The sequence below is a fragment of the Rhea americana genome, unplaced genomic scaffold (genome assembly GCF_003343005.1).
Source record: "Rhea americana isolate MKP2758 unplaced genomic scaffold, rheAme1 scaffold_32, whole genome shotgun sequence".
Lineage (NCBI taxonomy): Eukaryota > Metazoa > Chordata > Aves > Rheiformes > Rheidae > Rhea > Rhea americana.
Genome location: NW_028186446.1, coordinates 1994011 through 2021680, shown reverse-complemented (window position 1 = coordinate 2021680; position 27670 = coordinate 1994011). Strand labels below are relative to the sequence as shown.

At 37.9% G+C, this 27670-nt stretch overlaps 1 protein-coding gene across 3 annotated transcripts in view; it reads right to left on the bottom strand.

Moving 5' to 3' along the window:
- CDK14 (cyclin dependent kinase 14) overlaps nt 1-27670 on the bottom strand; it is a 330258-nt gene that overhangs the window by 109633 nt on the left and 192955 nt on the right. For all 3 annotated transcript variants that reach the window (XM_085310484.1, XM_085310486.1, XM_085310483.1), the window contains 2 exons: nt 24239-24332; nt 408-471 (listed from right to left, as the gene is read on the bottom strand). In XM_085310484.1, the coding sequence (XP_085166610.1) occupies nt 408-471; nt 24239-24332 (158 nt within the window). The remainder of the gene's footprint in view (nt 1-407; nt 472-24238; nt 24333-27670) is intronic.

The following is a 27670-nucleotide window of genomic DNA, read 5'->3' as shown; positions in this document are numbered from 1 at the left end:
AAAAAAAAAAAAAAAAAAAAAAAAAAAAAGACTGAAAATCAGCCTACCAGCAATATGAAACGTAAGAGACCTAGCAGCAAAATATGGCAGGAGAATGTAAGCAGATCAGTGCTCTTACTGTAATAAATGAGGGAAATAATTAAAAGAAATTATACAAAAGAAGAACACACACAGTCCAATAAAATGTGAACAGCTAGAGTAAGTGCATTATGTACTGGTTTGTGTACTGCTTGTTGGATCATTTTGAAGCAGCACTGTAGAGGTTCATTAATAAATTAGGAACCTGCCAAAAATAACACTGGGTTGTCTTCACAACCTAGTTTCCAGTCTGTGACAACAGTAATTACACCTGTGTCTTGTGTTACCAGGGAGAGGAGAATTTGGATTAACTTGGTCCTTAGACTTACCTGGTTTGAAATGGGGTAAAGAGTGGACACCAGGCCAGGTATCTTCATTTGGTGTTCCAAGTATCTGTGCACAAAAAGGAGAAGAAAAAAAATACTGCTTTAATGGAAGATACTTGACAATTCATAGCATACGCATAAAGCCACTCCTTTAAAGAACTCACCATACCTTACAATCTGAACCTTAAAAATGCTTAATAATTGGGAGAGAGGAGGTGGGAAAGGGAAGTGTTAAAAGGTCCAAGGATTCCCACGGTCACAAAGCAAGATGCTTGTGAGCCAGCAAAGCACATAACGGCTCTGTTCCAGTCAGGAAATCAGATTGCCAGTTTAACCCATACATGTTAAAGCTACTTTCCACTGAGAAGTGTCAACCTACTTGTACATCACAGATTGCTGATGTTAACAGAACCTAGATTTTTGAACTCAGAGATCACTTAGATCCTTGTAAGCTTAAATAAGCTGAACAGATACCTAACAGATGTTAGGACAGAAGATTTACAGAGCCAATAAAGCAGCTGACCAAAAGCAGAGCACGAACGAGAACACATAACAAATAGTTTTATTTTAAATGGAGATAGTATGCATAAAAACAGAAAATCTTTAGGAAATACTGATGTTATTGACTCACGCATTATGCTTTGTTTTTATGCACTTCAGCTATCCTCCTCCTTGTAATTTCACTCAGACTAACTTAGCAGCAAAGTGCTTAACATTTCTCAAGTGCATCTTAGATCCTCTGCTCACACAGAAAGGTCACCCCCCTGTGCCTTCGGCAAGCATAATAAATAAATAGAGGGAGCTGCTATAATTAATTCTCCCCAAACTGTTTTTGCTTCATGAGACACAACTGTCAACACTTGCTTTAAGTGGAGCTGAGAGGAACACTTAAAACAGCAGCTCTAGAAATAGACTTCGGAATGACTTATGAGATTTGGTATTTCAGCATCAGGATCTTTCTTGTTACAAATCTTCATGCAATTTCTAATATGAATGAAAATTCTAGGGATTGTTTTCAATATTTGTTATAAACTCAGACCTTGGAAAAAATAGTTGATACGTTAAAGTGAAAGCATTTCACACCAATGTAGTGCTGGTTTTGCAGTGTCATAAATGTATGGAAGCCCCCCTGACAGCCCTGCCACTATCTACACTGCAAATTTCCTGAGCAAGTGTTTTGGATCTGTACAGCTCAGGTCACTGTGACAACGCGCAGTTATTTGCACCAGGCACAAAATAGGCACGAAGTTAGTTTGAAATTCTTTGGTTCAATATGCAGAGACTTATGACACTTCAGAGCAGGCTGCAAGATCTATGCTCTGAGTCATCTGGAGCCGAGCTTTTTATCGTGTCTGCTGCAACATACATGTGCACTGAGAGCATTAAAGGAAGGCCCACTCTAGAATATTGCTGCACTCGTTAAGCTATGTAAAATTCTGCTCTTGTCTATAAATTAAAGCTTAACAAAAAATTTTTAATAACTTTTTTTTTTATATTGGGAAGCCACAGCACCAAAACTTTTGCTTTGAGTCTGCCATGAACATATTTCATAAAATTTAGAAATCGACTTAAAAACTCAAAGCAGAAGTAGATGATAAATAAATATAAGTTGTTCTACAAGGTATTTTGTATGTTTATGACTCCAAAGCCTGAAGTTTGTTAAGTAATTTACAATACTAATGTAGATGTTATTTCTAACCTGAGAATATCAATTTAAAGATCACATTTCTACAGCATGCCTAACACCACAAATACAACAAGCAAATAGTCTACTTTAGTTGATGTATGACCAGCAGGAGTTGAAAGCAAGAGTCCAAGGTGTCACAGAAACAAAGATGACAGTATTAATTCAATTAGACAGAATAATTTCACATAGTTATTTGGACATAAAAGGTCACTGATTTTATTCATAAATTTTATTGCAGAACATTGCTTTCCGTATTATGAAGMATGAGTTAATTAGTATTTGAACAGAAGAGTTGGACACTGCAACCCTGATTCCTCACAGTACCAGTATTTGTTCCGCTATTGCTATTCGGGAGAGGGTAGTTCTGCGACTAAACAAAGAACAAGAAGTTAGGAGACACCGCTGACATGTGTCACCTGTATCATGARCAAGGCATTTTGCTTTTGCAAATAACTGGCTTCAGTAGAAACCAAACCCCTACTAGGATGGTGACATACATCTCCAAGACCAGGAGAGGGAGCCCGTGGATCAGAAATAGAGATTCTTACTTAAGTACTCTCAATTTAAATCAGAAAATATGCTTGTCAACTTTGTAGCATATCTTAACAAATCAAAGGAAAAGCCTCTCACGAAATAGTATAAATAAAATAAAATTAGGACATCCTTCTAAACTTATGTTCTTAATTGTCTATTATTTTAGRTGAGACAGAGGCAGCTAATTAACTGCACAGAGGAATATTAAAGCCAGTCAAAAAATCTAAAACTTCCAGTGAAAAGTAGAACATTTATCAAATCAATGTAATGTAGAACTTGGAGATGAGACATGGCTTATTCCAATTTAAAGGTAACATGAGGCTCAAAACRAAGGGCTTGATGAGAGATCATTTTTGTAATCAGTCTTGCATGACAGCTTTTTGTTTCATGACTTTTCCAATCCTTTTCTATAACAACATTACAGTACATCTACTGTCACAGCATTTAAGAGCCAGCTACAAATCAGTTCTGTGCAATGGAGTTGTCGAACTACCTACAACATTTGTACCTTTTCACCAACATTTGTACCAACCTTTTTACCAAGGTTTGTACCAACMTTTGTATATTGCAAGAGTAGCTGTCAGGTAGTAACTAACAGGTTTTTCTATCATCTGAATGCCAAGGTAGGAACACACGGTGACAAAGACAAGAATCCAGGCACTGTTTTGTAATGCATTGTACAAACAGTATAAAGATCATCCCGCTGCCATACAATTTATAACATAAACAATTCAGAAATATGCAGTATGTAACTATCAATCAACAAGAAGGCAGCAAYGGTGAAATAACTGTGTTTTTAATAAGATGAAATAGTCACTGTCCCGAGGTATATCAACATCAAGTGATTTGATCCCATTTTTATGAAGTGTGATTAGTCAACATAAAGAACTCAGTTTTGATACCTGCTAATGCAGGTATAAAGCATAATGTGGAATTCATATGACACCACAGTGCCCTGTTTGGGGGCTTAAAAAGAGAATGAAGGGATCAAAATGGAAAATGGAGCCAGATGAGGAAGGGAGTCCAATAGGCTTCTGCTTTTACTCCCAAACACTAGCCCTTAGCAGTTCTAGTGGTTATTCAGACCAAAAAAATGGTAACACCTTGGCATCACAGAAAAACACCTAACCCATCATATGGGTGATCTTGCTCTAGTAACCTCCTGGTTCTCTAGCCAGGGTTGGAGAGCAAGCCTAACCTTACCACTGCCAGCAGAAGAGGAAGACACAAGAGACATGCCAGCCTGGGACAACTTCCTACAGCTGACCTACCAGCCTTTCATGGTCCACCACTTACTTCAAGTCTCAAGTATGCCACCAAGAGTTCTGTTTTCTTTTTCATTTCTATTTTATGCCTATTCAAAAACATGAAAATAAACACCATTGTCACAGCAATCAAGTCCCAGTTCAGCTACAGAAATAATATTTTATTTACCATGAGGGCTGTTTGAAAGAATAAGACTTTCTCTAGAAGTGACTGAATTTGCTTGTCAATAAAGTGAATATTCAACTTGCATGTTTTGATAYTCTGTTTAATTGAATCACTTACATAAATATAATCTATAGTTTTCAAATTTGAAAGGAATTCCATATTTGTTATCRTTACGGATTCTGTATGAAAACCTCAGAGACTACTGGGATTTTGTTGTTCCACACTATATACAGTTATAACATGAAACACCCTGGGCCCATTTATTCCCTAACAACAAGATAAAATGACCTTTACTTCTCATTTGAACTTGCTGTTCAAAATCAGGACCAGATTCTAATCAAATTTGCATAGTGAGAATCTATTTATTTGAAAATAACAGATTCACAATACATCAGGGTACTGAGGGCCAAATACCCTTACTGCCAGTTGACCTTGTTACAGTTTGACAATACCAATCCACAGAAAGTTATGAAAGCAGAACCCRCTGCTCAAATGTCTACATGTAAGTTAGAAAGCTTGCATGGGAAAGGCAATATAATATATTAAGCTCTATCGTACTGCCTTAAATTTTAATAAAAATATTATTTTGCTTTTTACATCTGTTTTACGAAGACTCATCATTTGCCTACTTAACAGGCTTCCTGGTGTCCAAGGAAATTATTATTTTATGGTCAGTATTATGCCAGTCTATAAACCCAGTTAGTCATGTTGTCCTGTATTCTGCTTAGAAGGTAAAAACTCTTGCTATTACTACCACATAGTAAGGTCATTCTGGATAACAATTTGTCCAGAGAAGCCATCTGAATCTCTTGTGAGATGAGCAGCAGTGCAAACATTTCCCATCAGCTCTTTCCCAAGTGCTTAGTAAAGAACAAGCATTTCCAGCTCTTGAATATACAGAGCTGTATATTATTGAAATTATGGTCTAACCCTGATTAGATATGGTGATCCTCAAGAAAGGCAATGATCTGCAGTTCAGCAAGACAAAGAGAGTGCACTCAGTGGTATTATTCAGGGTTTTGCAGCAACAAAGCAGAACAAAAAACAAGACCAGCATGCAAATGAGTTGCCTCTCCTCAGACAAAAATTATGGAAACCAGGCTAGACAATATGCTGAATTTTCAAGTTTCTTCACGTTAGGTCAACTTGATGAATAAGCAAAATCTAGTCAAAAAAATCTCAGGAGAGTGTATCTAAGGATGTTTTTATTGAAAATGGCTTTGTTTTTGAATTTTATTTTGAAAATGTTTTTACTTTATTTTTTTCCTTCCAAAATTATCAAGGGTTCTGTTCTGTTCTTCCTTCTTCCTATTGTCTGGGTAAAACATACTGCATTTAGTGACTCTTTGGCTGTCATGCATCATGAGAGACTGTATCTGTTTGAGGAAGAAAACTTAATTAATTAAGAGAATAAGAGAATGAGTATAGCAGGGACATTTCCACATTAGCAATCTGTTACTTTTGAGAGAGATTCAGAAGTTTCAGTTGCTTTGTTTTTCAAGAAAAATCTGCTATGTTCTGCAAAACATAAATTTCTCATTAAACTTTCAATTTAGTTAAAAACTTAGGAGCCCTCTTCATTTTAGTTAAAGGAAAGGTTAAGTTACGGTTTTAGACTTGGCTCTTGAGGAGCACAAATTCCAGGGTTGCCCTACAGCAGCTCTTCCACCCATACAGCTACCAGTAAAATTCTCCATCCTCTCTGGAGAGGAGATTATGTGATCTCTCTCTCTCTCTCACTCTTCAAAAGGTGAAGAGCCATTTGCCAAGGCCTTTCCTGTTTCTATTTGCTTTCAAAATCTGCCATAACCAAAGGCAGAAAAAAAAAAGAAGACCATGAAAAAGCTTTCCAATGATCAGCTATTGTCACATTCTCCTCCTAAGGTTTCACCTTTAAGGTAGATCTTGACAATATCTTCTTCCACAATCAGTGAGTGTGTTGTATTACCACCCAGTAACATCAGTGAGCGGAAAGTATGTGTTGTAGTGGGGACTAAAGGTAGACACTTTCTTCAGCTTAGCACTTGGTCTTAGCATGAGTTAAAAAAGATTCAGTGACTGTTTGTATATTAWGCACGCTGACTCAGAGTCTGATGACTGACAGCTCCAGCTATGCTTCCTTCTACTCTGCTGGGCACGATGGATGACAGCTGAGTGTCAAGTTTAATATCCAAAAGATAGAGAGAAAAATGGAATTGTCTCAATACCAGTATTTTCTTTTCATCAGGAGCTTAGCAGTTCAGTTTCTTTAAGGAACAGTAAATCTATCAGCGTGTGTTATGCATTTATATACTCGTTAGATACAAATTTTAAGTTCTGGAAGGTATTGGATGTTCCAGGTTTCTCATGCAGAGTGAAAAAGTAACCTCATTGTTCTCTAGAAAAAAGGTCTATCAGTTAAGATGGTAACAATATCCTATCATAACATCCTATTTTAGTAATTTACTACTTTCATAAATGTTCACATGGTAGGATAAACTGGTTTTTATGATTTAGTAATTCTTAGTAAACCAGTTCTATGAATGAAACAAATAAATAATAAAAACACTATGAAAATAAGATTTGACAAACTTATTTTGAAAGCAGAGAGGCCTATATTGTAGAGAAGGGATGTGAGACTAGCAATGGAAAGTGAGGAAAGGGGCAGACTCCCAGAGATTGCACATTCCCCCAAACTCCTGAGAACTTGTAACAATTTAGCCAAATTACAAGTTAATATAAAACCACAGTACATGTGAAAGGAGATACTTTTTAGCTCAGAAACGAAATGAGGGTTGCTTTGGGAGGGCTGTTGCCTGCTACAGAGGGGTGAAGCGGCAGAACTGGGAACCTGTCACTCCAGCTTTTCCTTCTCCCTGCGCTTAGTTGTCTCCTTCAACCAGCAAACAACCTAAATGTCAGAAAGAAAACATCCCAGACATTAAACTAGACTTATATATTTTCAATTTCTGCATTTGGAGCTGCAGAAGCTGTAGGACAGCTCAGTAGGCTGGCACTGATTCTTAAGAAGAAGAAGAGAATCCTTGTAAACTTTTATACACCTTGATGCTGTAGATGAGGAAAAGACTGGAGAGGAACCTCATGCATAAGATGTCCTCAACAGATTCCTCTTCTCTCTTGCAAGAAGGCAAGTGAGCCTTTGCATTGGCATTGTTGCTTGTGAGCACTCAAATAAAGTTACAGAGTTGGAATTGTTTCACTAAGGAAGACCTCGTGCAAAGAAGCACCTGCTTCTTTGTGCTTCTTCTGTGGTGAGAAGTCTCTTCCTTACCATTTGGGAGGAAACAGAGCTGTTTCTTTCATTGTGAACATGAAGGATCAAAGTAATTTTCTGCCAAAAGGAGTTCCTGCTCACAAGTCTCACTTATTTATGTATTGCTTAAAATCTGCTCTGATTTACAGAGCACAGTACAGTGTACAGAAAGGCATACATTCTGCAATTTGTATTTGCTATCCTCTTTATGTTSTGAGGCTTTTGGAATAGCCCACCCAAACAGATGCAGTCCTCTCCTAAATATGTCCCTTTTATTGATTTTTTTAATGGAAAAAGAAATAAAAGGCAAAAATCTATGGAAGATTTTTACAAAATGTACTTCTGTAAACCCTGCTGTGCTGGCTCAGCAGCTGGTTCATTTAAATTCCAGGTATGTACTATACAGGTTTTTGAAACACTGGCTTATCAGAAAAGCAGTGTTGCCTTTGGATCACAGCCATTTTTGAAGACTATAAAGCCGGCACAGTTCACACTCACACATTCCTGCTCAGTGTCACAATGTCCGATCTCACTGGCATGGGCTAAGATATACTGTTTCATCACGATACTTAAGGGTCTACAGCTGTCATTCAGCCAGAGAGTTCATTTAAATAATGAACAGACCAAATTTATGTAACTTCTATGAATCACCACAAAAATAGCAAAAAAAAAAAAAGTTTTTACTCAAAATAAAATATTTCTTTACAATACCATTGTTTAACTAAAATTATTTAAACAAACCAGCACATTTTGCATCAGCTCCATTCCTTACRGGGATCATCAGTGTATCAGGACCCAGTCTAAGGGTTCAGAAACAGACCTACGTTTTAGCAGAGCAAAATCCCACGCCAAAGCAGTGAGCCATGCTGTACTCCTTGGGTACTGGAAACCCTTTGTCTCTGGCCCGGTGCCTAGGCACAACACATCTGAGGAATGAGTGTATCTCATCCTGACAGTGCACTAGCACTTGTCATTCCTTATGCACAAGGACCAACATATGCACAGCACAATAGAACCTCATTACGTGACAGAAATACATTTGTAGGGCAAAGGAAAAGCTGTTGTAGTTAAATCAGATAGAATAGTATTGCTGGGCAACAATCGAGAAAATTCTTTTTCTCGTTTCAAATCCTGGGTAGATAACATACACTGAGACATATATATTAAGCCTCGCGCTCAGCACTACAGAACAGCATGATACTGGAATTAGATCAGAACATCCAGAAGTTTGCCAGCATCTTATTTTGCCAGCTAAGGTCTTGATCTTGTAATAATCTTAATTTTGAATAGAATCATGCAGCCACATGGAGCCCAGTGAAGCAGCAGGTATTTTGTCAAGTTTTTTTAAGCAGCCATTTGTTCAGTCTGCAGTAAATGAAGACAGCCGCTCATGCTGCCATTTGAAGAATGTACAGGTCCAGGTGTTGAAATATTTCTGAAAGAGTGACTGCATTAATAACGAGCTTCAGTTGTGTTGGGTATATGTGGTAGATATAAGTGCACTTTTCCTGGATGTCTGAATACCCTGCTGATTCTAGCACTGAACCTGATCAGAATTCCGAATCTAAATCACTTTACAGAATGTCAAACCTTATCACTTAAATCCATTTCAAGGGATTCAGCTTTAAGTGTGCATCCCACAACAAACCACAGCATGATGCCTGGTGTATACAGCACTCATCCCAAAYAATAGTATTTTCCTACTATAAAAACCCAAAAGGCTTTTATACATTTGACTATCCTTCTGGATCATATGAATAGAACAGGTAAGCAGAATTAAAAATGAGAAGACTCTAAGCAGTACAAAAAGAATATTTTTTTTCTATTAAAAAATGGAGGTAGAAGATGGGAGGGGAAGGCCAGCCTACTTTTGATGGAGAGACATTGGCCAGAAGAGCAGCTGGGACATTTAAAATGATCCACTGCAGCCTAATAAACTAACACACTTCACTCTGGAGTCATCTGAAAGTTTCCTGCTAATCTTTTGATACAACACCTACCCATTTTCCTGCCACTTTCTTTGTCCAGTTCCTTGGCAGCCCAGTGTAAGAGAGATGTGCTCACTGGTAAATGCCAATGAGGTAAATGCTAAAACATTAACATGAACAAGAACCCTGAGTCATACTGTTTACCTTAGAGAGCCATGATAATGTGGAGATCCAGAACTCATTTGCAGATGACAGGAACKCCTCATTGGACCTCCTACTCCATTGCTGGATGCTGCTTGGTCCCAGGATGCTTGGAAATGCTGACTTAGGCAACTCCTTYGGACTGCTGCTCACCTGACATAGCTCCAGCATATAGGCCACCCTTGAGCTCCATATGGCTCAAAAGCCATAGAGAAGCATACACTGCAGCCTATTACTTTAGGAGAAGACATGTATGTATTTTTCCCAAAGATTAGAATCCTGGAGCTTGTGGGATCAAATGCAAACTAATTTCCTAGGCTGGTAGACTTCCCTAGTCAAAGGAACAAGCTTTCTTTGAGGTCTGGGCAGTCAAGAGGAACAACAAGCACCCATGGCATGGTTCATCAGCTCTTGCACTCAGCCACCAAATTCACCATGTGGCTGAAAGGTCTTTCCTAAAGGCCTCAAGTATCAGAWATCAGAAAAGGAAAGAAATCAGTATCACCAAACACCTTGTGGCTGAAATTAAAACGATTTTAGCCAATTATATTGTTCTTTGCCATTCAGCAGCAATATGAAACTTATACCACTGTTGTTTCAGCAGAAAAGCATATCATRTGATTCTGAAATGATCATTTGACAATACTTGTTTGATGAGAAATTTGGGGGGAGGGGAGAATAAATGTAGGAAGTGGTTTYTGAAAGAACAACAAATTTTGAGATGCTCAAATTTCCTGAAAATTGGAAACTGTGGGATTTAACCATTTATTCCTCATTTAGCAGTTGTAGCTTTAATAGTCAGCTAGCAGGTGGCCTAAGACTCTTCATTTTATTTTCATTTAAATGAAGGTGAAAGCAGGTGTAGCTCAACAGGAAGAGGCAGCTGTACTCACAGCTTCAKTGAATTGATTTGTTCTCTTTGACAGGAATGCTCTCAGTAACTTTGCCACCGACTTCTGAGCTCTCAAAAACTCCAAGCAAGAGGGATTACAGTCTAATAATMTACTGTCCCCATTTAAAATTGCTCTAACCTACATGCAGGCCAGCTGCAGTGCAGACCTGTCTCTTGGTAGACTCACTGCTGGGCAAAATGGAACTGCTGAAAGGCAACCTTTCCTCTCTACTCACTGGTGAAGGAAATTAGGCAAAAGAACTATGAGAACTGGWGAGGATTTGCAGGACATATTGTCTATAGCTCTATAAAGAATGCAGCAGGCTTGCGCTGAAATGATAGATGACCAAAGTGTGAACAAATTAAGATAAACCTTCAAAAGATCAGAGCCGTTGAACAGCTGCATGCCATGGTCAGCTCTTTCTCAGAAAAAAACCCCAAAAAACAAAACAAAAAATGGGGAAAGGCAAAAAAAAATTCATTATATGCAAACAGAGAAAAGAAAACTTGTATAGCCACATGATAAACAGATTCTGCATCAAAGAGCTCCAGTCAATACTGATGGAGAGGAGAAAGAATGGAGTTACAGTTACTTACCCCCCAGTATAGTAAGGTCATATAAATGCATGGTCTGAAATACTGACAACACAGAAGGCTGAAAAGTGGGGACCAGGCACAAGAACAGTATAATGACTACTACTACTACTGACTACTATTACAAGAAAAAAAAAAAAAACATTTTAGAGGCAAGTTCTAAAGACTTCGTTGCAGACAGGGAGATGTTAAGAGTGGTAAAACAAAGCTAACAAGTTATTAGAGAGMGAAAAATCAATCAACAGTGTAAGGCACAGTTAATCTCTTGGACTGCAAGAGGAATGAAGATTAGCAACAGGATGTTATTATTATGCTAGTTAGAAGGCTGCAAAAGCAACAATAACATGAAAGCATCAGCAAGAATAGGATGACACAAGGCGAAAGCAGATAAGACRCTGCACTAAAAGTACTAATGGTAAATGAGAACCAAACAAGAGATGACTGGGATAAGAAACAGGTGTTTACTATCCCAGCTATATTTCAGCTATATTTGCTAATCTGATAAACTTTGTTCATGGAATAGTGTACTGCAGGGATTTCATGAAGAACTACATAACACAAAGAAAAGAGGATTTACCCTGACTACAGTTGCTACCCTGCTTTGAACWGCTGAGCAGTTGATAAGTGATATGATAAAGTGAGGTCAGGACCACTCCCCAACCCTTACCTTTCCATGAGAAAGGAGCAATACCAGAGCACTCCAACCATCTGATTCAGTGGCATACGAATATTATTGATCAAATAGCACAGTCATGAGATCAAAGCAGACTAAACCAAAATGCCTGGAATCTCAAGTGTCCAAACTATTGAGACCTCTTTCTAAGTAATTAGGGCAAATTCTTTTATTTATGCAGAAATAAGATTAGAAATGAGGGATAATTAACAAATTGACAAAATCCTTAACTGTGTTCCCTCTGATTTTACTGAAAGGCCAATTTAGTGATATAAAATTTATGAAACTTTCCTTTCTTCTATGAGAGAATCACGACTAGCTCCTGTAAAACAAGTACATTCTGGATACACAGAACAACCTTCCAAAGGTAGTAGTTATATGATGAAATTGAGTTATCTCAAATAATTCTCTTTTGAAAAAGGATTACAATACAGTCACCAAGAGTTTCTTACTTCCCTTCATAAAACACCTATTGATCTACCTCTGTGTTAGTGATCTTACATTCTCAATCTTTCTTGAAAGGAAATAAGCTAGTAGAAAATATAATTAACAACGACAGTATAAGACATGCTAAATTAAAGCAAAAGAACATCTCTTTTACAGATGATTACAAGTTTCTCCTAAACTATTTGATCCTGATACTTGATACCTTTAGGAAAGGCCTTTCAACCACATGGTGAAGGTATTGGCTGAGTGCAAGAGCTAACGAACAATCACAGGTTCCAGCAGCTTTATTAATACTAAACCTAAGCTTTTCTGTACACAAGAACAGAAAGTAAGATTACAAAGATACGTAAGAAGAGATGGACACTGTTCTGTATTATGAGTTGAACACATTTAAACTTTTCTAAAGCAAACCTATTGATTTATGCTTCTGACAATGRTCCTTTTCAGGAAAAGCAATCGACAATAGACATGCTTTCAAAATAAAACCTGACTTCATGATCTCTCAWATCTAGTACATCTATACAGAGTAACAGATCTTCTACAAAGAAAGTCTGCAACCTGGGAAGATTAAGGAGTTGTAAAGGCTGAGGATTAAGCTTCCAGACAAGTGTAACAGAACACTACAGTATTAGAGGCAATACCAGAAGTTTGCAAACAGTTATGCAGCTTTTACTGTAAAGACTTCTTCTTTGGCATTTATAGCTCATATTAATTTTCTAATGATGGCATCTATGTATGGGCAAAACCACTCCTGCACTGGTATCTACAATAGGGYTTTTACCAGCACATAAATAGAGCCACAGAAATTTCACCCTTCAAAACAGACAATGTCACAGCAGCAAAACTGACTTCTTAAGAATTTAAGTATTTTTTCATGGGTGCAGATTACATTACCTTATTTCACAGTAAGATGGATATAAAAGACTGCCCTCTCAAATATTAACAGAAATTATATTCATAGATGCTCACAAAGGTGGGAGGAGTAGCTGATACACCAGATGGTTGTGCTGCCATTCAGAGGGACCTCAACAAACTGGAGAAATGGGCTGAGAGGAGCCTTGTGAAGTTCAGCAATGGGAAGAGGATAAGCCTACACACTGTACAGGCTGGGTGCTGACTGCTGGAGAGCAGCTTTGCAGAAAAACCTGGGGTCCTGGTGGACAACTTGAACATGAGCCAGCAATGTGCCCTTGCGGTAAAGATGGCCAACAAAATCCTGGGCTGCATGAGAATTTCTTCACTGTGAGAGTGACAGAGCACTGGAACAGGTTGCCCAGAGAGGTTGTGGAGGGATTCTCTGGAGATCTTCAAGGCCCACCTGGATGCAACCCTGTCTAACATGCTCTAGGTGACCCTGCTGAGTGGGGAGGTTGGACTAGATGATCTCCAGAGGTCCCTTCCAACCTTACTGATTCTGTGATTCTATGATTCTATGATTCTATGAGGCAGAGCATTCCAGGTAGGTTGAGGGAGGTGATCTATCCCCTCTACTCAGCACTGGTGAGATCGTATCTGTGGTGCTGTGTCCAGTTCTGGTCTCCTTAGTACAAAAAAGACATGGACTGACTGGAGTTAGACCAGTGAAGGGCCACAGAGGTGATTATAAGACTGGAGCATCTGTCAGACTAAGAGAGGCTGAGATAGCTGTGACTGTTCAGCCTGGAAAAGTGAAGGTTCAGGGAGGATTTTATCAATGCTTACATATATCTGACCGGGGGCGGGGGGATGTAAAGAGGACTGAGCCAGACTCTTCTCAGTGGTGTCCAGTGATAGCATAAGAGGCAATGAGCACAAACTGAAGTACAGGAAATTCCATTTAAACACAAGAAAACATTTTTTTACTGTGAGGGTGGTCAAACACTGGAACAGGTAAMCCAGAGAGTTTGTGGAGTCTCTATCTCTGAGACACTCGAAACTTGGCTGGACACAGCCCTAAGCAACCTGCTCTACCTGAGCCTGCTTTGGGCAGGTTTTGGATTAGATGATCTTGAGAGGTCACTTCCAACCTCAACTATTCTGTGATTCTGTAAAGCTTCTGTGGTTAAGAACTGTTTTGCAAAACCTATGTTCCTTGATCTCATACCACTCTGTACCCAGAAGGGTTAAATGGAAAGCTCAGAGGAAGTACAGCTTAGGTAGTGCTCTGGCAGGGCACGTGAAAGCTAGAGGAGGAAGACTATGTGGGATACAAAGAGGGTAGACAACAGATGCATACAAGGGAATGCAGGACAGGAGAGCCTGAGGGGTAGGTCACCTGCAGACTTCCCCAGCCTGCCTCCCCCAGCCAAACCAGGTCCTAAACCTTTTCTCACACAAACTGTGGTGATCTTCTGACTCCACACTGCCCTGTTTCTGCCTGATAAGCCAACTGAAAGCTATTCATCTARAAAGATTAGGGATTTTTTATTGCTGGGAAAGGCAGAGGGCCTTCACTTTGCTGTGCATGAGTATCAGTGATCATACGGGACAGGAGAGACATATGGAGACATACAGAGGTAGGACCATGGCTGCCAGCAACGAGATTGCCTTTGCCTTCTGCAGACACACAGACTGTTCCACAAACATTTGAGCTAATTTAAGGCAGCAGCCCCACAATCCCATCCATCTTGGAGTGGTACTGCCAAACATCTGAGGCTTTAATAAATTGCTTCATGAATGCACCATGGCAGAAAACTAACTCAGCAAAAAGATTTTAAAATGTCCTCCTGTTTAGTGCCATGAAGCAATGAAGTTCACTTGCATCAGAAAAACACCACTACCAGAAGGAAGAGATGTTTGACTGAGGAGCTAGAAATGGAGGAAAAGAGAAGGGAACAATATACATGGCCATGAATCTAATATCAGCTTAAATTCTAATGGAAACACATCCTGGGCATGTGTCCTATGTTCCCTCACTCTTGACCTGGAAAGTGGACTATGTTCCTTCTCACTTGGCTTGCAAATCCATGCAACACATGAATCAGATTGATTCAGAACACTGTGTCCTGTCCAYATAGCCTAGTACTATAGGCACAGCATTATGACTCGTAAGTAAGATTAATTTCTGATGTGTGTGTAAAAGCAACCACAGAATATTTTTAAATATCCTTAAAAGGAACTAGGCAACAGCTGTTTTCRAAACATAAATTGCTCTTTACCACATAGCAAAGCTTATTCAAATTRGAAGTTTCCAAGATCATCTGATTTATCAGCTGAAAAAAAGATAAAATCTAACTTTAAACTTTCAGTGTAATAAATAGAATGCTTAAAAAGCATTCCTCATCTGGATGTAATCATCCTTAGATAATCATCAGATTTACGTGAGAACAAACCTACTGCACCATGCTATGCTCTTTCCTTTGTTAAGAATTTACCTTATGCTCTTCTGTTTCCTCACTGACAGGTTTTAGAGGTTATAAAATGGGTGTTTGAATCACATTGTGCCCAGGGCTGTGAATAATTCTCATTATGTTCTCAGAATACATCTTACTAGCTATCTCAGATGCATTCAGAAATAGATCTCAATTGCCAGAAATACTGTACCACAGCAGTGCATGTGCACTCTAAGGACAAATAGCAAAAACTGGACATTGTTCTTTCTGTAACTGACAACTAGCGAATCCAGCTTTGCTCTGGCCTGCAACTTGTTTAAGAATAGAGTATTCAAAACATGAGAGAAGGAAGAATCAAACCAACAAGAATGAAACCTAATATTGTATATTTTTGAACCTACTCTATTTATTTCAAACTCAAACACTTGGAAAGTGCATGAAGATACTGGTCAGGTAATTCTCCTTCTCTCTGTTCTTATACTAGAGCTCTTTACTTGGACATCATCTTATGAAATAGAATATATTTCTTTTTTTTTCAGTAGATTTTGTCCTTTTCCCACTTATCAGTACTGATTTTGTCCACTACTTTCAATACAGTTTCAAACTAATGCAGCTTTTTTTTTAACTGGTTACTTTTATCTTATAATAAAAAGGCAGTAATAATAAAAAGGCAATTAGAATTAAAAAAAGAACAGCGAAGATTAGCTCCTTCTGACTTTCTACTCTCTGTGCAATACACAAAAGTAATGGCAAAACACAAACAGTGGATACACAGAAATTACGTGACAGTATTTTAAAATACATATGTAAAACTCAGAAGACGATATGTGAAATTCTCAACAGAGATCAAATTAAATGCTTAAACTATTTAACCATTGCCACTTAATGAACCAGAAAAACAGCTGAAATAAGGTCAATTAATATTAGCTCTTTAATACTAAAATCACTAAGCTTATCTGAAGATTTACATTTAGTTTTTAGAAAGATATTGAGGATGTGCAGCTCACATATGTATCAGTGTTAGTTAAGGACATTCAATCTTATGGCAAGTGCTCAGCATCTTGTTAAATACTCTAGGGCACTGATTCAGGACACTTAAACAGGTATTAACGCCCATCTTTATTCAAATTAGCCTGATTTGCAAACTGTACCTCTGGCATGTGCATAGCTCCCATTAACTGGGCTGAACATTAACAGGGATGTTTCCCTGGGTTACAGTCTATACTACAACACAAAAAAGCTATACRCTATTACCAGTTCCTAGGAGGGCAGAAGAATTCAGCCACTAGTCTCAGTCTTTTAGAAAGCATGCAAACCAGTAAGAACCATCTATCTTTCATTCTCATAATYAGTCTCTAAAATCATCACCTAAAATTGTCTCATATTGATTTTTAGACCTTTTCAACTTTAAAGATGTTTGAACTTGAACTACAGATAATAAACAGCAATTTTGGCAATAAAGATGCTCCTCAGAACACACAGTTTTGGCATGTGATGTGCAATTCAGACATGAGCAAAGCAGAAGAAAGGGAAAAGAGAAGATTCCAGTATATCAAACATTGTTCCTTCATTTATAAAACAGAAAGAAAAGATAATATGACTACTTACTTGGTGACTGATCATTTATTATCTTTCCTAATAAGTACAGCCAACATATTAGAGCAGGTTTATGAATGGGCCTGTGATTTTATACTGCACAATATTATCCCACAGCATAAGCTTTTGAATAACAGATCAACACTTTTATGCAGAATTGGCTTCAATTYCATTTGTAATACACACAAATTGCTTGTACCTGCACCTTCATTCAGTGTCACCCGCATGCACAAAATTTGAAATTGCAGCTCTATAACACACTAGGACACAATCTGTGCAGACAGATTTTACATAGGCAAAATTTATCTGTACTGCGAATAGAACAAATAAGAACAGTGTTTGCAAAGGTACACACCAGCATAAGTAAACAGAGCTGCACTGATTTACAGCAGCTTAGTCCCAGCCCTTAAAAAAAATAAAAAATAAAAAAAAATTGCCTGTATCTACCCTCCTGAATGCCAGAAGCATGCCTGGAAGTGAAACAATGTTTCTTCATAATTATAGCCTATTTATCATTCAGCAACTGAAATATGGCAGCTCCTAAAGAAACATTCCAATTCCAGAGCAAGCTATGAAGCCACTGTTTTCCACTGAACCGTGTCTTAATTTGTTTTCTTTTTCTGATAGCCAATTACTCGTCACGTTTTGCACTACCAAGCCRATAATGAGCCAAGGTCTCGCAGTCCCAGCCACGCACAGGGTTTCGCTCGGAGTTAGCAGGCTGGATGAAAATGATTTCCAGCAAGCACAAGATGACACCTCTGTTAAGAGGGAGCCACCCGAAGCAGTGTTGTGCATTAGGCTGTGTGAGCGGCTAGCTGGACATCCACCAGCCCCTCAAAGTCAAGGATAGGATCACACATTTTTTCTTTTCCCTTCCTCCTCTCTCCTCCTGCTGCCGGCTGGTAGCTCTCCTGGCAAGCGTCCATCATATATTGCTGGATATTTTCATGACTTTCAACACAGACGAATGGGAGGTGCTTCTCCCCTTTTCTAACTGACTGAATTGTTAAAGGCATGTAGGATATAACTGATTTTTTAAAAAAGCTTCCTTTCCTGACATAAACAGGCAATATTCCTTAATAGACTTTCTTAAGTTTTTACAGGATTGCTATTTTTAAATCTCAGGTCTGATTTGTTTGCCCAAAACCATATGGGTTTAATGATAGGAGGCAAATGACAGCACATATTATGGTTACTCAGGCATGCAGAGGATACAAATCCTTTTTAAGAGGTAAATGCAAAATAAGATCCAATACTTTGTGCCCTGTCAGAAGGGAAAAAGCATATATATGCAGTGACACATTAGACAACACTTGGTATGCAGCTAGAGAGTTAAAACTGAGCTGAAACTTTTAAAAAGGCCCATTAAAAAAAGCAAAATTCTTTACAAAGCATGAAGAGATAGAAGATTTTTTTTTATTTTTAAAGATCATTTTAAAGGTTATTTAGAATTAGATTTCGTTTAGAATTATCTTCATTTAAAGTTTGATAGAAGGCCTAAGACAAAGCCTTAAAGAAACCATGTAGAAGTATCAGTGCAAAACCTGTGGGCCACTAAAGTAAAATACTGAATAGGTGATAATGACTTCAAAGATAAGACCCACAGCTAAACTAGCCTTTTATTTATGTAATAAATATTTATTATTTATAAATATTAATATTAATAATAAATAATAAATATCAATAAATTAAATATTATTTAATAATAAATTTAATAAATACTTCAGCACTGGTGCTGAAGGTAAGTGAGATATTTTGTGTATTGCTATCATCATGTAAATTAATTGGCACAATGTATTATATTACACTTTTTTCATTCTATTTACATACTATGGCACACTATGATACAAAAGACAGAAGAGCTGAGCATTCAAGTTTCTACTCAATTACAGTTTTAAAAAAAATCTTTTTGTTCTCATCATGAACACAGAAGTCATTACGCAGAAGTAGGAGGAAAGTGGAGAGAGACGCGAGGAAAAAACAAGCTGTTTATAGACACCTCTGCTCCAGCAAGGACTATCTATTGTGCAAAGACAGAGAATTTTTCTCCAACCAAGTTCAGTTCTTCAGCTCTAACATGTAAGTCACCAAAGACACTATGTCTACAACAAAATGAAATTTTAGTTCAAGTCCTGCCTCAGAAGCACATGTACTCCATCCGGTAAGCACAAGGTGTATTCTGGACCCAAGATTTTCAATCAGTGACAGAAAAATATACACTGAATAACAAAACAAGGAACAAAAGACCAAATACAGTTGACGAAACATCTCATTATCCATGTAAACCTCAAAAAAATACAGTTAAAAGCACTCCTCCCTTGGGATTAGCGCTGTTAGCTTCCCACAGTGTAGCACAAAGCAAGGCTCCTTTGGGTCCATCAGTTGCTAAATGAAAGTAAGCCCTGTTTAAATATATTATTTCAGGCTTCCAAGGATTTAAATGACATGACGCAAACCTTCAGGTACAGAACTGCAAGGAGAAAGCTCTTTAGCTTCACGAAAGTGTGTTAGCATTAGGATCTCAGAAGAAGCATTACTATCCTTCCTTACTAGACACTTCAGGCATGTCGTTATAAATACATGTAAGAAAAAATACTGCTAGCCTTTGAAATCTTAAATAACAGGAGCTACACTTTCATTTCCATTTAAAAGAAAAATGCCATTTTCACAGCTAGCTGAAATTGCAAACTTTTGCAAGTCTTGCTGTACCACTAAATAAGGAAAGCTGGAAAGCATTTGTGGCACTGTACTTTGGAACACCAGGCTGCTGGGCTCAACAAAACGTACATTTCTCTCTTCAAATTATTTTTTAATACTGTGCATTACAGCACCCGACAGAGCAATAGCATCCGATACTAGAGAGGAGGCTTCAGCTTTTTTTGATACGCRTGTCAGAAAAGACGGCCGCGGCTGGCTGCATACTACCATTGCCACTGTGCTACATTCCCTAGGCGGTGAGGATGTGTGCCCATTCCACTAGCAGGTTTGCAGAGTGAAGCCCCAAAGAGAGAACATCATTTAAAAGCTGTTGTCCTGCCTGTGTAGAGATCTGCAAAGTATCAGGAGAACTGTTTGCTCATTATTCCCACTGTGACATGTAATTTTTAGCGTAGTTGACACCAAGACTAAAGTTCAGCAAACACACTGATTATTCCCTTAGGAGCCTGAGGGGGAAATTCACTCTGATTCTGTAGTAGCTCACAGAAACCTCAAATCGAAAAGACAAAAACACCTTCCCGCTTAAAAATTTCTTCCTAGAAGAAAAATAAAGCTATCGCAAAGCTCACAGTGTAAGAACACTGGTCTAATTTGGATCTCTTAGGAACATCAAGTATAAAAACATACTCATTAACAAAGAGCAGAGTTGTAACCCACTTGGTACTTCCAGTGCCGATTGGGGTAAGGCATGCACAGGCATTCGAGCAGCTTCTCAATGTAATCAGCTTTAACACGTATCTAATTTATGCTGGYCATCACCAGATCCAAGGAGCTGACAATTTATCAGCGTACAGGGCTAACTCAAAGGGTGCAGCTTTTACCCCCAGACATAACTGAAGCCGTATTTACAATGGGAGGGTCTCCTTGATACAGAAAATCTCCAAGTAAAAGTTCACATCTACAGAAATGTATACCAGCATATACCCAGTAGGAAGAAACTACTGATAAAGAAGTTACTACTCCACACTGGAATCCAGACATRGTTTTATTTTGACTGAACATGTTGCCTCACATATATTTTTCCCATTCCCAGGGCAGGATGTACTACTTTCTGCTCATGGTATACTGGGATACACATGTGGGGAACAATGATGACATATGCCCCATTTGATACTTTGAGGTAAAAGATTTCTTAGCTCTTACAAATTATAMATTACAAATATGCCTTTTATTTTGAATGATACAGTGCTATCCAAAAAGCAGCTTCCACTATGTAGGAAAAAAGTATGAGTAGAGAACTAATAGAATACGGATTAAGCCAGATCACCTCTGCATCAAGACAATTTGAAACCTACCTATATGTGTGATTTCCATTTTGTTTAGTAAGTATAATAAATATAATTTTTGAAAAAAGATTATTCATCCTATGTAGTTTAGTTCAGAAAAAACTTTCATATTATTAGACCTATTGCTGTGATAATGACAACTTGCAGCTTGCTCATTCAAAATGTGCTGTTCCAAATCTAAAAACTAGATTCTGGCTTTTAAACCTATGCCATTTAATTTATATTATTTAAAGTAATGAAACTTGAGACTGCTTATTACAAATAGCTATTATAACAAATACCAAAACAGTTCATACTAGTATTTAAAAATGCACAAATGTGTAAAAAACTAGGTGTCAGGAAATACAAGCTTAAAYCAAAAAGCTCTTAAAGACAAGTGAAAGATCAGTCTCTTTTCCTAGTCTACTATATACTGTTATTTAATTAAACCACCACTAAACATAAATATCAATCACAACCAAGCAGAAGCATATCAGCTGTGTTATATTTTACTCCTGCTATGTAGATATGCAAAGAATGTTTACGGTAGAGATATCCAAAAGCATTTAGAGAATGTGCTCTTTAACTTGCACCTGATAATCAGTGAAACAGAATACATGCAAACAGAAATTGCATTTACATAATAACGGGAAATTATACAATAGGATAACCAACAGCCACTTAAGAATTTTACACTGCTATCCACATTAAATTACATTTAGTCTTCCTAAATATTATACCAAATTGGTGACTTTCCTGCCACTATATAACAGATTCCTTAAAAGGTCTTAAYCCGCATGCTGGACCTGCAAGTGCAACAGAAGTGCAACTATGACTAAGAACAGTAGAAACAGATGAGACAGATTAACGTAGCTTTTGCTGCAAGCTGCATCGTTCACAAGATGACTACAGAGCAAAAGGATTCACGGGGAGGTGCACTGCACCATACAGCACGGCCAGGAGCCTACCCTTTGCTGCACAGTAACACGCCACTGCTGGACGCTGAACACGTGAACTACAGTGAACTATTCTGCTTCATGGGGAAGCCTTTACTGGTTGATCTGTGTTTCTTTCGTAGCTGTCTAAGTGCTCACTGTGTGGGAGTTAATTGTATTAGTTATCTTGTGTAATAACCTGACTAATTTTATACTTCAAAGCTATTAACCACCATACTGTACACGATCCACTGGAAAATGAATGAATTTAATCTGTCTGTTCAAATACAAAAGCAAACAAGAATAATCCTTTGTTTTATAACTTTTAAATAGATAACTTCTTAAATTTTTAATTTTGCTTAGAGTGTATCAGGGAGGTACTCGCTGAAACTCTTTAGGTAAGGTTAACTAGACACTTCTGTTAAAAATCCTTTATTATCTGAGATTTAAAAAATAACTCTGCTTAACTACAGCCCATATACCTAAAAATTGTATGTTTTTCTAAGGTTTGTAAAGCAACAAATTAAAGAAACTAGTTCAATAAATTATCCCTCGTGATTTCACAAGCTGTTCTCAATATTTGCAGCCGCAGTTTGAAAACAGTATTAAAAAAAAAAAGGGCAAATCTCAAAACTCATCCTGAGACGGATTTACCATGACATTTTAACACTTATAGGCTAAAAGACTTATAGGATTTACCTGTTGTAAATAGCCCTGTCAAATGGAACACTGACTTCTGCTGTTAGAACTTTGCATGACTTGCAAAGCAAAACCACTAAGATTTTACCACAATAAATGGGATGAAGCCTAAACRAGGAATCTTTTGCTTTCAAAGTTTCATATTCTATCAATTTTGAGGGGAAATTCATCTCTGTAAAAGAGAACTGTGAAAATTTTAAAAAGCAAAACTCTAAAATGGGCCCTAAGATTACTATGTAAAATATATAAGCTGATGAACAAAACAAGGCAATTAGATACATCACAGATATTGTTCATAACTGTTTCTCAGAGTGTATGTTGCTATTTCCACAGCACTGAATTTTTAAGGTATTAGCCAAGCATGCAGMATAATAAAATATTTTACACAAAACGAGACATTTCTATATCACAATCAAACAAGAAAATCTTGTTTTAGAGAGATTTTCTGAGTCACTCCTGAAAGCACTTATTAAAGTCACTGACRTGCCAACAAAAGAGTTACAGTACAAGCAAGTCTGGGTAAAATGAAGAATGTAAATTTAATAAATGCAGTACGTATCAAAGATTTTTTTCTCTCCCCATAGGACAAAATAAATCTTTGCATATGAAACAAATGACTAATGACAGAATTATCTTTAAAAGCAAGGGTATACTCATGTTTGTATGTTAAATCTGTGGGCAGAACCAAAACAGAGGTTGACGGGTTGAGGGGAGAAAGCTCTTCTTTCCATACATGCCCCTTAGGCCAGTCCGCAGTGTCAACAACGTGCCCCTTAGGCCAGCAGTGGCTTCCCCCAGTAACTCTGCTCCYCAGTGGCACGGCCCCCAGCTCCCGCCATCTGAGGCACAGGACTCAACAAAACCCCATTCCCTTTTCAAAAGGTTCTTCCCRAGCCTTTTGAAAGGGAACCACTGAAACTCAGATCGTAACAGGAGAAAGAGCAAGTTCTTTCAAAAATGCACAAAACAAAACCCAAAGGCCCCCCCCAACACGTGCATAGGCACAGCCGAAGCCAAAAAAGCTATGGAAATAAAACGTACAAATGATGATATACGTTCAGTATAAATTACCTCTTCTTTCACTTCCAATGTGGATGTGTCATCAGTGCCTACAAGCTACCCATACTCTTACGAATGGCCCAACCACATTGTAGAAGCAGCAGTCAAGGACTGTTGTTGAGCTTGAGTATAATCACAATTTCTGCATTCTCTTCTATTTCTCATCCCACTTCATATTTTACTTCTCCCTCTACATGCCTGTCCCACAAACTAAAGATTTCACACCGACACTACATTAGTTTACTATAATAGAGCAGCGCTCAGAGTGTTAATTTTAGACTACTTGCAAAGTAGGCATGACAGGATGGTTGGATTTTACACTGGCTCACATTTGGGAAGCTTGTTTCACATCCTCTTAAAAAAAAATTTCCATAGGTTGTTTTGAAAAACATTTCTTGCAAAAAAAAAACATATTCTGCAGGATCTAAACATGTTACATTATTCTCAAGAATATATAAAGTAAAATGCATCTAGCTTATACATTAGAATTCTGAATCTTTCTTCCACTAGTAATCTAATTCCAGACACAAAGACACATGTGAACATCTATCAGTCAGTTTTAATATTTTGTTGTCTTAAGTGCACTACTTCAGCCATAAAGAACTCACCAGAAATATTCTTTCAAGTTGATCTTGAATGTCTTTCATTCCTGGAAAAGCAGCAACCCCTTGAATCATTTCTACAAAGATACAACCCACTCCCCTACAGAAGAAAAAAAGAAAGTATATAGTGTTAGAAAGATTTCTTTTACCTTAAACAGGCAACACAATCAATGCTTTTGTCTCCATCATCAAAATCACAATAATTTTCTATCAGCACAAGACGGAAGGAGGATTGTATGCCTTCAGTGAAAAACAACGCATGTATATGAACGCATCTCTTTTCAGGTGTTTGAAAGACTTGTGGAGACAGCAGGAATAAGGATGGCAGCAGCAGAGACCAGTAAAGCCCTGGCAACTGCTTTCCATCTGGGCGAGCACAAGCGCTTCCAAGCGCCATGCACACACTCCTGCCCCAAATGAGCCCTGGCCCCGCAGGATGGGCACTGAGAGCACAACCCTGGCAGCAGCTGAACAGGCACGGGTCTGCGGCATGGGGGTACCCATCCTGCGAGGGCTCTGCACGGGGAAAATCTGGAAAAAACGAGTGAGCAGCAAGGAAAAGGGCACAAAGCTCATGACAGCCACTGAAYTAAGCTATTGCCCAAGTGCAGAAGACTCCTGGGCTGAGCTTGCTTGGGCTTTCTTCTCCCCTCTCCCCACACACAGCTTTTGGGGGGCTGTTGACTCCATCCCCAGAGGCWCTGAGCAGCCACTGACTTCCTCTCCTCCCATCTCCCTTCTCTCCATTAGCTACAGCCACCTTGTTACAGCGCCGCTCCTCACTCTCTCACAAAAGGTACTTTACATGGGTCCTCCTCACCCCACTCCCTAAAGAGCCACTGCAGGAAATACTGGGTACTCAGAGGAAAGAAATATCTGAGAAACACAAACTACAGCACAAAGAACGGATTCTTAAGACTTGAAAGTTTCTGCAGCTCTTTGGCTCTGCAGATGACCTGTGGATTTCCTGCTCCTAGGAGCAAAATAAATTACAAACTCATTTGCTTCTTTTCTGGATGAAAAGAGCACAAAAGGTACTTGCTCCTTCAGCAAAAATTATTTTAAGAGAAAACACCTCCCTTAGCTGCCAGCAGAACACAGGATTTGATTGTATGTTTTAACTCAATTAAATTGTTCTAAACATACACAGCTTCTGCATGCAAACTTGTATGCATGCTATATAACTGTGTCTCTGCAAGTGATCACACAAAAAATATCTTCACTCAAAACAAATACAACAACTCAAAATACAGATCAGAATGAACCACGAATTCCCAAGGCTAGTTACAGCACCATCATTACCTTAAATTGTGAGGTTTTGTCCTTTAAATCAGAAAATTCCAGTCATAATTTCTCATTTAACTTTGGTTTTAGAAGTAATCTATTTGGAATGTAATAATTACATACCTTATCAYTGCTTATTCATCATGATGATGCACTCAGAAAGTAGCATTTAATTTTAGGGGAGTGGGTGCATATATTGGTGAGGAAGTGGTTCTAGAGTAAAAACACCKAATGAAAATAGATGGCATGTTTTCATCAAGGCCAGGGCTGAATATTTATACACACCACTTAACTAAGGTGATTGGCACTCAACCCATGCTTTACTCATTTCTGAATGCTTTGACCACTACTGAATAATGAAGCAATTTTATGTTTAAGGACAATGAGAGCTGATAATCAAACTTGAAAGATAAAATCAAACATACATCACATTTTTTTTTCACATTCCCAAGCCTAAACACATTAAGCCAAGGTTCTCCTTAGCCAATGRAAAGCAAAGCAGAACTTTGGAAAGMACAGCTCTCACATATCCAATTTTAGATGAATTCAGGTGCTTATAGAAGGGAGAGGTTAAAATTTATGTTCCATATGCTTCTGCTACCCACTGAAGGAACTGAATTGATTAAACTGTCATTCATCATTCACTCTGGTTAGTGCTTCATTAGGCATAGAAAGGCACAATACATCTTAGTCAAATATTTATAAACAATAGCAAGATCTCAGGCAAGAAAAGATTTCAGACAGGAGCCATTTATTCAAGATGAGAAATAAAACTACTGAATTTGGTCTACAGAAAAGATGATCAGAGTTCTATTCTTGCAACCAGAAAACAGGCATTTGATTAAATTAGCTCATCATTTTATAACATTGCAGCTGTATGGAGAGAACCTTATGCTAGTCAGTGAACAGAAATATTGTAGACGGTAGATGGTGTATATGATCACCAGAGGTCCCTTCCAGTCTCAACCATTCTGTGATTTTGGCAGATAATTTTATATTCTGTTTCACAAACTCTATTTACAATATTTTCCATTTTTAGTAGATCTGATGCAAATCAAAAGAGAAAATCAAGKAAGAACTGTGAATACCACCACTGAAGGACTGTTCTCTGCTTGGAAAAAGAGTCCTATTAAGTGTCTTGAAAACTTGTACAGCCTAGTGTTTTTTTCAGTTACAATCTGAAATGARGGTGAAAGTGCACTGGGGTTCAAAGAATAGCTAATACAAAAATCAAATGGTTATTAAAATCACTGAGGAGAAAGATACAAACAAGCTCTGAGGTTTAAGCTGGAAGACTGCTGTTCAACTCTGGCACATTTGAAAATTAACCATATGCTTGGTTTCCAAGTTTCAGGCACTCAACTCAGCATTTTGAGGAGTAAGCCCATAGGAAAAAAAGATTAAATAGATATTAAAAAAAGAAAGAAAAGAAAAWAGAAAAAGTCCAACGTTGAAATGATAGAAAATATCTAGAAAGCCATAATATCAAACAAAGGCTTTGAAATGGCAGGGCTGATACTTTAAAAGATGTTTTAGTGGTATCACTGAGTTTTACACTAGACTTATAAGAAGTAGAAATTAAATATGTAATAGGATCACTGAATCACAAACCTTTAGGTACACACACATATACAGTAATCATATACAGCCTTGTAATTTAGGCTTCTTTTTGTAGACCTCACAAASAATTACACAGGTCAGAGAGATTTCCGAGTAAAGCAAAAATTATTTATGTGCCAGAAGAACTGACTTGTAGGTCAGGAAAACTTGTAAAGAAAATTAAAAGAACTAGGTCATTCTTGGCTAAAAAAATACATGAGGGACAGGGAGTATGTGATGACTCTGTACTTAAAATTATGCAAAATGAAAGAGAGGTAAGAACTGATTAGGATTTTACTGTTTCCCAGCAGATCCCAATAGATCTACCTGTAGGTATATCTAAGGTAGTGTAACTAGAAATAGTCRAATGCATATCAGAAATTAAAATTTTATGGTGAATGTTAGAGAAATACACTTAACAATTGTTCCATGCCACAGCTTCCCAATGGGCTAGAAACTCCACTGTTATAGCCACGTAAAACTAGACAAACTGAAACACTTAGGAATATTCTTCAGGGAACAGATTGGCCTTAACAGTGGGGTGGATAAGATGAT